The 14700-nt window shown below is 58.7% G+C and overlaps 7 protein-coding genes across 7 annotated transcripts; 6 read left to right on the top strand and 1 right to left on the bottom strand.

Annotated features, from left to right (window-relative positions):
• Positions 1–4123: 4123 nt before the first annotated feature.
• On the top strand, positions 4124–5103 carry PG994_005274 (uncharacterized protein; the record flags this gene model as incomplete). Its single annotated transcript, XM_066856683.1, has 2 exons — positions 4124–4153; positions 4684–5103. The coding sequence occupies 2 exons, from the start codon at positions 4124–4126 to the stop codon at positions 5101–5103; spliced, it is 450 nt and encodes a 149-aa protein (XP_066715952.1).
• A 370-nt stretch (positions 5104–5473) lies between these two features.
• Positions 5474–6366, top strand: PG994_005275 (uncharacterized protein; the record flags this gene model as incomplete). Its single annotated transcript, XM_066856684.1, has 4 exons — positions 5474–5523; positions 5617–5724; positions 5923–6074; positions 6119–6366. The coding sequence occupies 4 exons, from the start codon at positions 5474–5476 to the stop codon at positions 6364–6366; spliced, it is 558 nt and encodes a 185-aa protein (XP_066715953.1).
• An 850-nt stretch (positions 6367–7216) lies between these two features.
• On the top strand, positions 7217–7909 carry PG994_005276 (uncharacterized protein; the record flags this gene model as incomplete). The annotated part of the gene is made up of 1 exon (XM_066856685.1): positions 7217–7909. One exon carries the CDS (start codon positions 7217–7219, stop codon positions 7907–7909), a length of 693 nt encoding a protein of 230 aa, XP_066715954.1.
• Positions 7910–7948: 39 nt separating this feature from the next.
• PG994_005277 (translation initiation factor eIF-2B subunit family protein) lies at positions 7949–8773 on the top strand (the record flags this gene model as incomplete). Its single annotated transcript, XM_066856686.1, has 2 exons — positions 7949–8220; positions 8275–8773. 2 exons carry the CDS (start codon positions 7949–7951, stop codon positions 8771–8773), a joined length of 771 nt encoding a protein of 256 aa, XP_066715955.1.
• Positions 8774–9496: 723 nt separating this feature from the next.
• PG994_005278 (uncharacterized protein) lies at positions 9497–9952 on the top strand (the record flags this gene model as incomplete). The annotated part of the gene is made up of 1 exon (XM_066856687.1): positions 9497–9952. The coding sequence occupies one exon, from the start codon at positions 9497–9499 to the stop codon at positions 9950–9952; it is 456 nt and encodes a 151-aa protein (XP_066715956.1).
• A 742-nt stretch (positions 9953–10694) lies between these two features.
• On the bottom strand, positions 10695–10982 carry PG994_005279 (uncharacterized protein; the record flags this gene model as incomplete). The annotated part of the gene is made up of 1 exon (XM_066856688.1): positions 10695–10982. One exon carries the CDS (start codon positions 10980–10982, stop codon positions 10695–10697), a length of 288 nt encoding a protein of 95 aa, XP_066715957.1.
• Positions 10983–13463: 2481 nt separating this feature from the next.
• On the top strand, positions 13464–14615 carry PG994_005280 (uncharacterized protein; the record flags this gene model as incomplete). The annotated part of the gene is made up of 3 exons (XM_066856689.1): positions 13464–13675; positions 13749–13767; positions 13860–14615. 3 exons carry the CDS (start codon positions 13464–13466, stop codon positions 14613–14615), a joined length of 987 nt encoding a protein of 328 aa, XP_066715958.1.
• Positions 14616–14700: the final 85 nt, after the last annotated feature.

Here is a 14700-nt window from a genome sequence, read left to right on the forward strand (position 1 = left end):
GCCTCGCTGTCGCCGATTTCGTCTGCGCTACGGGGTAGCTACAGGGTAACCCCCTCAGCTGCGAATTCCGAAACGGAGCGGCGACGGCGAGGGCGACGACGACGGCGCTGCGTAGGCAGGTGCTCTGCGGCGCCGCGGACCCGGAGGGCCTGGCCTCGTCGTCGCCGCGTCCCTGCTGCGGCGGTCATCTTTTTTCGAAACTTCGCTACAGGGTACGCTACAGGGTAGCTACAGGGTAACCCCCTCGTACTTGTCCGATTTTGTCTCGCATTTCCGCCCGCCCGGCATATATGGCGCGGGCCAAACCCAGGCCGCGCTACAGGGTAGCGGCTTCCGATTTCGTCCCCGGACACTTTGGCCGTATCTCGCCCGGGAGGCGACGCACGGGGCCCCCGCGTGGTGCGTTCGGCCGCGTACGCCGCCTTCTGTTGCCTGGGACGCCCGCCGGGCTCGTCGTCGCCGCCGTCCGCGGCGTAGGGCGAAAAGTGGCTGCCGCTACAGGGTAGCACCGAACCCAGACAGGCGGATATCTCGGCGGCGGGAGGCCGCAAGAGAACGGGGACGAGTGCCACGGGCTCGGGGGGGGGGGGCCGGCCCTATCCGTCTGCGTACGCAAAGTCCCATCTTTGTCCCACCTTTTGCCCAAGTACACCTTTGGTCAGAGTTGGCTAGGTGCAGTCGCGTATTTTGACGCGGCTGTTCATATTCCGATTTCGTCACAGGACACTTTTTCGAAAACCGCCTCCTGTTCGCACCCGCTTGTCCACCCGGGTAGCGCGCTGCATAGCCAGCGTCCGCGCGAGGCGGCCGGTATGCGCCCGGGGCCCGTCGGCCTCGTCGTCGCCGCGCTATGTCCACAAAAAGAAATCGCTACAGGGTAGCTACAGGGTAACCCCATGAGACTGGAAACTGGAATGGCGCGGCGACGAGGCGCGGAAGGCGGCACGATGTAAGCGAAACCTGTGCGTCTCGCCGCGGCCCGTCGAATGGGCCCGGTCTGGTTGTCGTCGCGGGCCCGTGGACCTCGCTGTCGCCAACTGTGTCCGCGCTACAGGGTAGCCACAGGGTAACCCCTTCCCACTTTTCGTACTTGGCCGATTTTTTCCCTCTCGCATTTTCGCCCAGCCGCCCGACCAACATATCGGGCTGGCCAAATGCAGGCCGCGCTACAGGGTAGCGGCCTCCGATTTCGTCCCAGGACACTTTTCCGAATAGTGCCTCTTGCGCTGGGCCGTTTGCCCCGCCGCGTGGCGCGTTCGACAGCGGCGGCTGCGGCGAGCATGCCGGTATGCGTGACGACGCCGCCCGGCCCGCCGTCGTCCGACCATCGCGGACCCGAGTTGCGAGGTTACCCTGTAGCTACCCTGTACCTACCCTGTAGCCGGACCGGAAATTTAACCAAGTCCGCAGCGGCTACCCTGTACCTACCCTGTACCGATCGCACGCCTACAGCCTCAGCGCTTGTGCCCTGTAACTACAGCGCTTGTGCCGCTACAGGGTAGCGCGCGGCACACCCCAGACGTCCGCTGCCGCTGAATCCTCCCCCCGGAATCCCGGCTGCCTGCGCCCCCGGGGGAAAATCCCCCCCCTAAAAGGTCGGCAGCTCCCCCGGCGATTTCGCCATTTTCCCCCCAACCTACCCTGTACCGGCCGCCGGGTCCCTTCCTAGGTCCCGGCGGGGAGCGCCGCGGCGCCTCGGACGGCCGCCGTAAAGGACGCCTCGCCCCGATGGCGGCCAGCCGCCCCTCTCAGGTACCCTGCGGCCTAAATCGGGTCCAAAACCCGGATCAAGGGGTTCTGTGTCATGCAAATATTTTCCGAAAAATGATTTAGTATGGGGAAAAAATAATCGTGAGTTTGCCACCAAAACCAACTTCGGTTCTGCACATTTTTCTCGTACTTGGTCGTTTTCGGAAATCGCGCATCTTCCTAGCCTACCCTGTAGCGCGCCCGGACACGTTGGCCGGTAGCGCGGCAACGAGCCGCGGGACGGCGCCGCCGTAGGGGGATGATCTGTGCGCCGCGCCTTGGGCTGTCGAAAAAGCTCGGCCTCGTCCCCGTCGCTGCCCCGTGGGCCTCGCTGTCGCCGTTTTCGTCCGCGCTACAGGGTAGCTACAGGGTAAGTACAGGGTAGCTATGGACACTCCGTGATATCTCGCCAACCAGGCCAGCTGCGGACGCCGTGGGAGGTGCGATCGGACGCCCGAGGCGGCGGATTTCGAATGGTGCCATCCCGGCCCGCGCCGGACCTCTGGTTCGTGATTTGACTTTCTCGCTTCCGGACGCAAAAAGTGCAAAAGTCGAAACGGCCTTTTTGGGCCGTGGTGAGGGTATATGCGCGTAGAGCGCGAGACCAGAGCTTGCGAAAATCTATCCGCCTGTCTCTGTGGCCCCCGGTTCTCGAGATATTCGCAGCTGAAAATCGCTTGGGGTTACCCTGTCGCGCTACCCTGTAACGCCACTGTCACTCGGCCATATCTCCACGGCCAGGCTAGCTAGGGATGCCGTTGGAAGCGCGCTCAGACGCCCGAGACCGTCGCTTTTCAACGATACCGCTTCGGTCCGCGCCGGACGTCTGGTTCGTGATTTAGTCTTTTCGCTTCCAGACGCGAAAAGTGAAAAATCTCAAATGGCCTTTTCGGCCCGCGGCGGGTGCATATACGCGTAGAACGCGGGACACGAGCTTGCGGCAAACACACTCGCTTGTCTCTTCGGCCACTGGTTCCCGATCTATTCGCGACTGAACATCGCTACAGGGTAGCTACGGACACTCCGCGATATCTCGCCAGCCAGGCTAGCTACGGACTCGGGGATGCGTTTACGTCAATTTTACGGACGCGGGATGTCGAATGAAGTACCCCACGACGTCCCCAGGGCCGTATTTCCAAAACGCACTTTTCGACGTTCCGGGCTGACAAGGCCAAGTCCCGACCCAGGGCCCGGGGCGCCTCCGGGGCATAAAGATAGCACCTCCGCGGCCTCGCGGGCCCCGTGGCGCTCCCCACTTGCCTCTGAGGCCTATCGTCGTGGAGATATCGCCGCTCGAAGCTCGAGGTTACCCGGTAGCGCGGACGTATTTGGCCGTAGCGCAACAACGAAGCCACGCAACAGCACCCTGACGTGCTCGTTACGGCGAGCGCGGCGCGGGCTACCGCAAGATGTGCTCTACGCGCCGTAGGAAGGCCGCTTCGCGAAGCTATGCTTGATCGTACATCTCGCTACAGGGTAGCTACCCTGTACCGAGACTGGAAATTCGACCAAGTCCGCAACTGCTACCCTGTACCTACCCTGTAGCCAGACTGGAAATTCGACCAAGTCCGCAACTGCTACCCTCTACCTACCCTGTAGCCAGACTGGAAATTCGACCAAGTCCGCAACTGCTACCCTCTACCTACCCTGTAGCCAGACTGGAAATTCGACCAAGTCCGCAACTGCTACCCTCTACCTACCCTGTAGCCAGACTGGAAATTCGACCAAGTCCGCAACTGCTACCCTCTACCTACCCTGTAGCCAGACTGGAAATTCGACCAAGTCCGCAACTGCTACCCTCTACCTACCCTGTAGCTGCACGAAATCCCACACGAACCAACAAAAACTCCTCGCATCGGCCCCATCGAGGCACACATATGAGAAATCTAGGCGAAGAAGGGCTTACCCTCAGCAGATCGTAACAACAAGGCTACTCTACTGCTTACAGGACCCTTTCGCACAGCTAAGTCGTCTGCAAAGGATTTAATCCCACGCGTGTTCAAATTACAATACACAAATCACCACCGAGCACTTCAAGCCCGATGGAACATTTGCCAGCTAAGATGCGAGGCCGGAGCCTATTCGTATCCGTCTACAACGTGTGGGAGGTATCACCGCGTTCTGGCATGGATTCTGACTTAGAGGCGTTCAGCCATTATCCAGCAGATGGTAGCGTCGCGGCACTGCCCGGTGTTACGACCTGACCTAACCATGCGGCCAGACCCACACTCGGCACGGCGACACCATGTCCCGAGGCGCTTACGAAAAGCAGCACTAAGACTTACCCCACCGATCAACACTAACGAACCTACCTACGACGACAAACACTGCACCGCCACAACACCACGATGACCAACACCACAAAGACAACACGATGTGGCTATCCAGCCCTGGACAGACAGAGGTGGACGGAACCACAGGGATAGCCAGGAACGGGTCACGTGACGAACAAGGCCCGACGCAGCTTGGTGGAGCAACACCGAGCACAACCGATCAAGGCTGAGCAGCAAAGGGATCAGTGAAGAAGGGACGGGATATATAACGACGGTCATTCCCTATGTATTTCATATAGACGCTCCCTACTTCAGTGATCAATCTAAGCATCAATCTTAACCCATTGGTGAGGCAAACAGCCTTAACGAAACTATTGTGAATCCCCTCAAGTCTACGCACCTCAGTCACCTTCGTTCCTACGGCTATTGCACATGGTATCGATAGAGGTCCGCCTCTATCGCACGTTCAGATACTCTCTCGTATTGCCAACATAAACCCCAGTACGTCTTACTAGGTTTCTTTTGGAACCCGGATAGCGTTCGTTACACCCGGTCGGACAGCCGCTAAAACCAATTATCTGAATCAGCGGTTCCTCTCTGTGAACGGCAGTCCGGTCAGTGGCTGCTGAAACAGATCTCGGTACACCTAACCGCCCTGCAGCAGGAAGGCATCCTCGTCAACATCCACTGGATCCCGGCGCACACAGGCGTCCCAGGAAACGAAAAGGCCGACGAGCTCGCTAAAGCAGCCACTGAAGCACCGGCACTAGCAGCCGCACGCAAGGCCCGAACCGCCTACACAACAGCCACCTTCACACTACGAAGCCCTATAGCTACAGTGGCTCCAGCGCCGGCAGGCACCACTGGGCATGCTACAGCAGGTACACCGTCGGCAACACCTACCCTGGAGACTACCCTGGAACCGGCTACCGGCACCGCCGCCGACCGGGCCACCACTGCAGCGATGGCAGCCCTAGTGGCTGCAGGCGCCACAGTGGTACCGGCAGTGGCACAGCGAACCCTTAGGGCACTGGACCGGACACCTGAGGGGACGGATCTAGCACACGCCGAGAGGGCCTGAGGCCCATCACTAACCCGGCCCCCTTTACTACAGTAGCTGCCCAGCGCATGCTCGCTAAAAAGACTACTAAACAGCGCTGGGTCGACGAGTGGGAAAGTGCACCACACGGAAGGGTTTTGCACCATCGGCTTCCTCGGCCCGAAAAGGCTACCCTTTCAGTGTTACGATCGGCGGGTTGGCCCCCGCGGGGTAGCACTTAAGGCGTAGAATTGGACAGAAATGACCCGAAGAGTCATTGTGTTACAGTGTGTGTGGACTAACCACTGCGCCACAAAGCAAAAGCTTCGGAAATGACTCTTCGGGTCATTTCTGTCCAATTCTACGCCTTAAGTGCTACCCCGCGGGGGGCCAACCCGCCGATCGTAACACTATGCCCTCTCTCCAAAGGCATGCCCTCATGCCTGGGGCGACAAACCCCCAGTACTGCATGATTTACTTAAGCTCGGTGTAGAGAAATTCCGAAGCTTTTGCTTTGTGGCGCAGTGGTTAGTCCACACACACTGTAACATTCAGGTACCAAGGCCTAAAGCGTGCTGTGGCAGCCACAGTGTTCCAGCTCCGAACGGGGAAAATAGGCCTGAAGGACTACCTGTGGCAAATCCGGCGCACCGACTCTCCGCTGTGCGACTGCGGGGACCGACAGACGATCCGGCACATCCTTCTGAACTGCCCCAACTATAGGGCACTTCGGGGAGGAGGTCTGGGCCTCGGCCGGCTCCGGCTGGAAGGGCCCTAGACCTCCCACCGACTTAACGGTGATATGGGAGTCCCGACGAGCCAAAACCGTTGTAATATTCATGCTTCGAACGGGCCTTCTAGGACGCTTCACTCGGTCAGCGGTGGAGGACGAGCCGCCTCCCCGGAAGCCCCCGAAGGAGCCCCCGAAGGAGCCCCCGAAGGAGCCCCCGAAGGAGCCCCCGAGGAGCCCCCGAAGGAGCCCCCGAAGGAGCCCTCTAAGGGGCCCCCCGGAGGTGGCCCTTCCACCTAAACACGCGGTGAATAGCAGACCCTTCAGGCTTGAACAGCCACTTTCGCCATATTGCCACACCCACCGGCTGGGACGCTATCCTGCACTGTACCGTCGTCTCGGCAGGTCTCGCGGTGCCCTCGGGCGCTGTTGGATCGCCTCGAGGCGTCGTGTGCCTGCAGGGTAGCCCCTTCCAGCCACCCACCGGCAACCGTACCGGTGGATTTTCGTATGTCAGTGCTTCAGAAGAGCCTACCACAGCACCTTTTAGTGCTGTCTGGGGCGGTGCGCGCTAACCTCAGCGCGCATCGCCCTGGAACCCCCCCATCCAGCCAAGCTCCAGTTGCTGTTGCCAAACCGCAGTGGCGTACCGGACAGTGCTCAACACGACCTACCTCCTGGAGCGAGGGCCCCTCACCAGCACCAGCCTTCACCACTTCCACTTACCCCGGAGTTGCCGCAGTAGTTACCCTGTGGCGCCATCGCACCCGATGCTCGATACTCACTTTCATTTCCTTTATCACGATGCACTCGATGATTTCATAGCTGTATATAGCTCCATAGTGTACTAGATAGAAGAGACGTGGCAGAAGGACGCGGAGGCGCAGGGCTGTGCGGCAGTTTCAAGGCGGTGGACAGTGGCAGAAGGCTACAGCGGGTGGAGGCCTGAACTTTAGTGGGTGGATACCGCGGTGAGCGCCGGAAGGAACCACTGAAGCGCCGCAACAGTGAATTATAGTAGCTAGCATAGTACCAACGTCTGCATGAGGCCCAGGCCTCGGATCGGACGATAAATTGGCTCTATCCATCCATCCATCCATCCGAGTATATCAAGGCCACTAATCTTCGCATTAGTGGATGTCCACTTTTGCGTGCGGCAGCCGTCGTAAGGAACGCCAAACCCCCGAATTGGTGCAACCTCTCATGATTCCACTTCAGCGTAACTGTCGAAGCACTGCAGCCTTTATTCTACCATCGTTATATATATACTTAGTTGCTCCTGTTATTCCGCCCTTAGTTACCCAATTGTATCGAGGTGCAGCGAAATGCTACATAACATCGTTGGCTTCATGTCACGCGCACTTTCCACCTGGCGTCTCTAGGCAAATCATCACATGCAGACAGCACCTGAAAAATTCGTGAGATATGGCGGCGAGCAACCAACAAAAACAGGTCCCAAGCACGGTCGCGGAAGCGGGAGTGACGCCGACCTTGCAGAAGCGCGAGGTAGCTGCGTCATTTCTGTTCAGAACCGCCCCAGATGACCCCGGGAAGGTCCAGGTCGCACTCTTCAGGCGCAGCGGCGACGTGCGAACATATCCGCATAAGCTTGCTCCCATCTCCGGGAGCGTGGAGAAGGAAGATGCCGACTCGCTGGCTACCGCTCTGCGAGAGATCAAGGAGGAGACCACTCTTGGCCTTGCGTCCATCAAGCTCCTGCACAAGGGCAAACCGTACTCTTTCGTAGACGAGTCGATCGGCCGCCAGTGGACCATCCATCCTTTCGCCTTCCGCCTCAAATCAGCCGGGGAGGGTGGCAAAGGCGAGACCGGAACCACGATCGACTGGGAGCACGAGGGCTGGGAGTGGCACGACCCGCTCCAGGTCGACGGCTCTGAGGGTGTGCCGAGGCTGCGAGACAGCTTGCGGCGCGTCTGGCCCGAAATCGATATCGGCGCCAGGGCCGGCCGCGCCCTCGCCTTAGGCCTTCTTCGTCTGCAGGCCGACCATGAGAGCGGTGCCCGGCAGCTAGCCACTAAAGCTGTTTCGATTCTACGAAGCGTCATTGCCAATTCGGATGGCTTGGCTCGGGATGATTTCTGGTGGGCCAAGATTTAAATGGCTGCGTGGCATCTCTGGATGAATGGGCGCGAGAGCATGGGCGCGGCCATTGTTAGTGTCCTCGTCTCGGTTCTCGAACGGATTGAAGAAGGGGTCTGGAGGGCTGGCGGACTGCCAGATGACAGGTTGCAGCGGGTTCTGAGCATTATTGATGATTGCCTTACCCAGCAAGAGTCGGCCGTGTCCAAGATTCGGGCCTCGTTCGTGGATCTCATCAGAGATCGCGTGTTACCCGAACGACCCCTGACGAAGAGGAGACTGAAATTCCTGACGCTGTCTTCAAGCTCGACCATCTCAAGTTGCCTATTGTATGCCGCCACTGCTCTGGGCGTGACCCTGGATCTCCGCATCCTCGAGTAGAGGCCCTTGTGCAAAGGCGTGACCCTTGCTTCGAAACTTCTCACCGAGGCTGGAAATGAGAAGCGCATCATCGACATCACGCTCTATTCTGATGCCTCTGCCGCCCTAGCCTCCGAGGACGTAGACTTGGTGCTGCTGGGTGCCGACCGCATCAGTTCTGTCGGCGATGTCTCCAACAAGACCGGCTCGCTCCCGGCGGTCCTCAGCGCAAAGCATGCCTCTCCCGGCTCGTGCGTGGTAGTCCTGACTGAAGTCGGCAAGGTCGCCAGGCCCGGAAAGGCAAGCGAACACGTGGTGGAGGAAAAAGACGCGGCCGAGCTGACGAGAGGTTGGCGAGGTACCGTCAAGGGTGCAGATGATGTACTAGAGACATCATCCTACTCCAAGCAAGCAACTGAGAAGGGCGATGAAAACAAGGCCCTAGTCAAAGTGAAGAATGTCTATTTCGAATGGGTTCCAGCGTGTTTCATTGATGCTTACGTTACGGATGAAGGGGTGTAGTCGGTCGACGAAATCCGGGAGAGGTCTAACTGGGTTGGAACGGAGATAGATCGGTTCTTTGGCGATCTATGAACATTCTATTGCCTAGTAATGCTCGTTAACGTCTTGAATCCTGTTATCTCCGCACCCTGTCATGGTCGTTTCTCCTGTACCTGCTGCCGCCGGCATCGCTACTCTTATCGATATTCGGTAGTTGGTGCCCGTGATTTACCAGATTTAGACTTGGACCGCTCTAAGTCTGCAGTGACCCCAAACGGTGCTGATAACATGAAGTAGCTATGATAGCTGGTCGACGGCGTGGTACGCGGGATGGCGCCGAAGCAGCATCTGTTCATGTGTTAATTATATAAGCCTTCTAGCACATAGACCCCAAAATCAGAATAAGGGGGAGACTCAGGACTGGCAGTTGATGGCTGGTGGATTCCTCTTTCACTGGGATTAACCTAGCAAGCCTTGTAAGCCTAAGTAGGCGCTGGCTGCCCCTGCCCCGGGGGGGTACCTACATAGGCGGCGCGCTCCGCACCCGACCCTTCTCAAGTAAGCATCAATTGGGGTGTCCGGTTACGGCCAAATTTTCTTGCGGGAGCATCTACAAGCCAACGCAAAGAGCGTAAGTGAGCTCAATCGTCAAGTTTACTCAACTCTCCCCAACAAGTCTCCACAAATAACTCACTTTTTACTCACAAACACCAAACCCAGCCAACCGACACGGCAAAGAAAAAGATGGGATCCAGCCAAGGCGACGAGATCAAGACCCACATCGAGACGCTGGTCGAGCGCCAGCTGCAGCGGTCCCCCATCTACGCCCTCACCCTGTCCGACGTCCGCATCGTGTCGGCCGTCAAGGGTGTAGTCAAGGCTCGGATCGTCTTGTCCAAAAACCACATGAACTCGTCGGGCGGCCTGCACGGCAGCGTCTCGGCCACTATCGTCGACTGGGCCGGCGGCATAGCCATCGCCACCTGGGACCGCCGCGACAAGACGGGCGTCTCGGTCGAAATCCACGTGCGGTACCTGTCCTCGGCCCGGGAGGGCGAGGAGATCGAGATCGAGGCCACGGCCGACAGGGTGGGCGGCTCTGTGGGCTTCACCTCGGTCGTCATTTCCAAGGTGGTCGATGGGGAGGCGGGGCCGGTCGTGGCGAGCGGTACGCATACCAAGTATGTCAAGGTTCGCTGATGTGGCAGCACACCTTCATCCAGGTGGCTGGAAGAAAGGTTATGGAGATCGGATAGATGGCTATAGACGGCACGTATGGATCGACTAGTAATCAACAACCAGTCGGGTGTCCTTGATGAGAGGATGAGGCGCAGTATGCAGGCGTTCTTGCAACGCTAGCATGCGCCAAAGGACACATTGATAGACAATCTCTTGAAATAGAGGATCCAATCAGAGGGTCTGCGATACTCCAGAGTTGGGCAAGAGTCAGGTTTTATCGCAACGATGGTGAAGATCCACTACTGAAACATGAGAAGAGAAACGCACAATCGCTCTCATTGCCATCCAGCAGAGTATTGTACTTCTGCAAGTACTGCGCCGCTTTCATAAAGATCAAAAGGTCCCTAGAAATGGTCATCAGGCCAGGATATCCAGCACCTGCCGTATCTCAGGTTGGTCTCGTGTCGCATTGAGTACATATACCACTATATCGCACGCATATGGTGGATGTCCACTTTTGCGTGCGACATCTCCGGCAATGGCCTCCACAATCTCCGTCCATGTCTTCTGCATCAGGTCTTCATCCTGGGCCCGTTCGCCCAATCTGTGACAACAGGTGGGCAGTATTAGCAGGCTTTTCTTCTTTGCAAGTTATATTGCTTTGCAAAGAGCCAGCATGTGATGTGGGAGGGAGTAACTCACGGATACAGCACATCGTGGTGCCAGAACCGGCCGTGGCACTCGGGCCCCAGCGCCGTGGCGCTCACCAAAGACCGTGGGACAGAAACCCATCCCAGTTGCGGCCCAGGTAGGTCTGGCACAGGTCGGGGCACACGGCGTTCACGTTGACCCGCGGCGGCGGCGGCCCCTCTTCTTCCGCTGCGCCAGTTACCGCCGCCGCCGTCATCGTCATGCGCGTAGCGACGGCTAACATGACGGCCATCCCCAGTAACTTGACTTGCGAGTAGCTCTTGTCGGTATCCCAGCCCTCCTTTTCGTTGGCCGTCTGGAGGAGGCTCCCGCCCACGAGCGTCAAGTTCTTGGGGTCCATGTCGTGCCCAGGATAAGCTTCTCGGCCCCGAGGGCGGCGTACTTGACGGCGGCTTGGAAGCCTAGGCCCGTGTTGGCGCCCGTCACCAGCACGATCTTGCCGGCGAAGGACACGGTGGGGTCGGCGGGCAGGTGCCAGAGCCTTTGCAGTTGTCTGATACCGATTCATGGAGAATGATGAAAACAAAGAAGCGTCAAACTTGGATACATCTATTGATAGATGTAGGTTCAGACAAGCTCTGCATTGAGATGTCACGTAAGAGCTTCGATAGGTGTACGCCGAGAAATCCTTTAGCAGACACGTGGCTCAGAAGTTCGCAATCCCTCAAAGAAGAACAAAGTGGATGGTGCAGTATATTCGCGTAGCATGAAGGCACTGGCGTATCACGTTGCGTATCCCCTTGATTGCGGGGTAGGCAGCAGAATACCACACTGATTCTATCGTTACTGGCGATTGTCACTATCTTCCTGCTGCTGCAACAGCATCGAAGCCTCACCTATGAAGTGTGATTGGATATCTGTGAGCTCTAATACTAGCTACACTGCGCCGCTTCGCGGCTCTAATTCACTTAGGTTATAGCGAGGGGTACGGCCACGTACGCCGACACCTGTCACCAGCTGTTCCTCTAATCGTCAGTGCCCCCTACCCCTTCTATCCGTCGGCAGGTCTACTTATCGACGGCAGCTCCTCTCCCTCGTCGGCGCCAGCTCCCTTCCCTCCGCTACCAATTACCCCTTTTCCTCCGTCGTCAGCTTCCCCTCGCCGACACCTACCTTCGATACGGCCACAGGAAAGCCACCTCTAGCCACCCTCCAGCCACACGCACGGCTACGACCGGCTATTTGCGCCTGCGCACGGCAAGCACAGGCTGCCCGAATTGAGTCACGTGAACATTTTTTTCTTCTCGCAAAATGTGACCCCTAAGAGCCTCGGTCGCACGTAGGCTTGATGTACTCCGTAAAGTGCCGGGACTTACACTGTGTACTATCGTACCCAAAGAAACGGAAGCGCCAAAGACCTTTGCCGGCGTGTCGGGGGGCTCTCCTGGCTGCGCCCAGGGACTTCAGGGCTGGTGGTGGTAGGGTTGCAACGAAGGAGCAAGATCCATGTTTCCCATGCGTCTGCCTTCCCCTCCCTGCGATGATGGGATGCCAATGACCTGATTCCTTCTGGCATCAAGGTTGGCCATACATAGCCCATGACGGACCATGCAACCATGGATTGACGGCATTTACACCAGCTTACCAGCAGTGAGTACATACAGCTTGCAACGATTGATCGGGATGGGGGCGATAACACTGGGAACCATGTTATGTTGGGGAGAAGCGATGAAAGAGCCGACCGACTCTTGCAGAAAAGCGACCCCCGTCACCCGTAAGCGAGTCCAACTGAAACAGGCGCGATCGACGGTTGTGCAGGAACAGTTGTCCTGCTTATTTGGTCGGCTCTTGGCCAGGCTGCCAGGGGGGCCATCGCCACACCACCAGCACCTCAGCCAGGCTGCCGGGATCAATCGTGCATCGTGTGCATGTATCTCGGTCGCAGCATCGACGCCTGGAACACTTTACGTATGATGGTAAGAAGCTGCTCAGCACAGCAGGCATGCATTTCTCATTGGAAATTGTACTGTTTGCTTGGGCGATGCAGCCGTCTTACACAGTGTGTGATAGATGGATGGCCATAATCTGAAGAGACCCCAAAAAGCACGCCAAGTTGATTGCCGGCACGTCGTCGGGTACCCACAAGGCAGGGGGCTTGGCTTCTTGGCCTGGCAGCTAAGTGGCCCACGGCGGAGGGGCCAGAGTCGGTGGGATTCCGTGCCGCACGCTGCTGAAGGATCCTAATAATAATATCGAAAACCCCTGCTAGAGCTGAGTATAGTGCGTCGTGATAAGCGCTGCCCGGGATGCTTTCTGGCAAGGACTGGAGCAAACATACTCCGTACCCAAGCCTCTCTTGGAAATGGCGGGCCAGCCATCACCTCATTGGCTCGATCCAGTCTTCCACTCTCTCTCTCTCTCTCTTCAAGCGTCTTGGTAGGACAAAAGCAAAAGAGCCAATGAGCCAATGTACTGGAGAGAGGCAGTGAGGCACAGGTGGGCAGCAGCAGCCAGGGGCCCGGAGACCGTATGCGGCATGATGGGATCAGAAATGGAATGGCTGTTCAGATGGAGATCCAAAGCTGAATGATTGTGCGATTGGTCCCGTCAAATTCCTTCATAACCTTCTATGCATCAACCATGGGCTACTCCCTCTCTTTTTCTTTTCTCTCTACCGCCATTTTCTACCACTGATATGTGCGGCTGATACGATACGTGCGCATTTGTTTCCGTGATTTGCCCTGTGCCGTAACCAGACAAGACCGAAGCCCGCTAAAGACACGTCAAACCCCCCACGCGGGTGTATTGAGATACTACTGCGTCTAGACAAACTGGCAGGAGACCAGGGAGGGGAGAAGACAGTGACACCGCGACGACGACGATGACGACGACGACGACGACGCTTCCTATGGGCAAAGCAACAGTAGCGGCATCGGTCTTCCTGGCCGTGCTCAGCTCCACCGCCGCCGCGGCGCAGGACGACGTGTGCCCCTACGACGGCGGCTGGTCGCTGCGCGTCAAGAGCCGGTACTGCCCCTCGAGCGCGCCCGTCGACTGCGGCACGGGGACGCAGCGGCGGTGCTGCCCCGCCGGGTACGTCTGCGCCGGCGTCGGGGCCCAGGGCGGGAGCTGGTGCTGCAAGGAGGGCGAGGACTGCATCAACCAGGCCAGGGCGACCCCCTAGGGTAAGTTTAGGGCAGAAAAGATCCGTGGGAGAGAGCGTGCGTGAGGAAGAGAGAAGCTGACGAGAGACTCTTTGGGTCGTTGACCGAAACAGTGTCCCAACCAGCAATGGACCCTCTGGGGCGGCGACAGCGGCTCCGTCGACAACGGTGCCTGGTGCTGCGAGCCCGGGTACAACGGCTTCTACCGGGGCAAGGTCGAAGGTGTCGGCTGCACCGACGCCGGCGTGAACACGCTGCCGGGCAACACCTTCTTCGCCAAGACGGTCTCGACGTCGCAGTGCGCGACCGCGACGCCGACGACCTCATCCTCATCATCCTCCGGCGGCGGCGGCGCGGTGTCGCCGCCCACGGCAACACCGACTAGCCCCGTCGCGGACGGCCAGAACGCGGGAGGAGGAACATCAGATGACAACGGCCAGGGACTGGGCTCCGGCGCCATCGCCGGCATCGTGGTGGGCTGCATCGCCGGCGTCGCCCTCCTCGCCGGCATTGTCGGAGCCGTGCTCTGGAGGAGGCGCCGGAACAGCCAAGCGGCCGCCGCCCAGGAGCTGCACAGTGGCAGCAGCCCCGGAGGATACCCGCAGGACGCGTACGGCCAGCATCAGCAGGCTACGGCGATGCGGTATGCTGGCGCGGACGGCTCGGTCGGCGGGTACTCGGGCAGCACGGCTGGGGGCGGCGGGTGGTACGCGCCATCGCCACCGGGACAACATCGGCAGCAGCAGGGCGGCCTTGCGCCGCCGCCGCAAATGAAGGAGAATACGACCTATTCACCGCCCGTCGAACTGCCCTATAAGCACCGACACCTCATCGGCGACCAGCGGGCCGACTCGCATGAGATGCCGTAGGGTGAGGGAGGGAAAAGGCTGGTCAGTTGCCGTCGCCAGGTGGCGGGGAGGGACAGACTGATGTGGAGTGTGAAATGAGGGAAAT

Source organism: Apiospora phragmitis, assembly GCF_038363925.1.
Source record: "Apiospora phragmitis strain CBS 135458 chromosome Unknown utg000006l:1.0-5683423.0:1.0-5690449.0, whole genome shotgun sequence".
Lineage (NCBI taxonomy): Eukaryota > Fungi > Ascomycota > Sordariomycetes > Amphisphaeriales > Apiosporaceae > Apiospora > Apiospora phragmitis.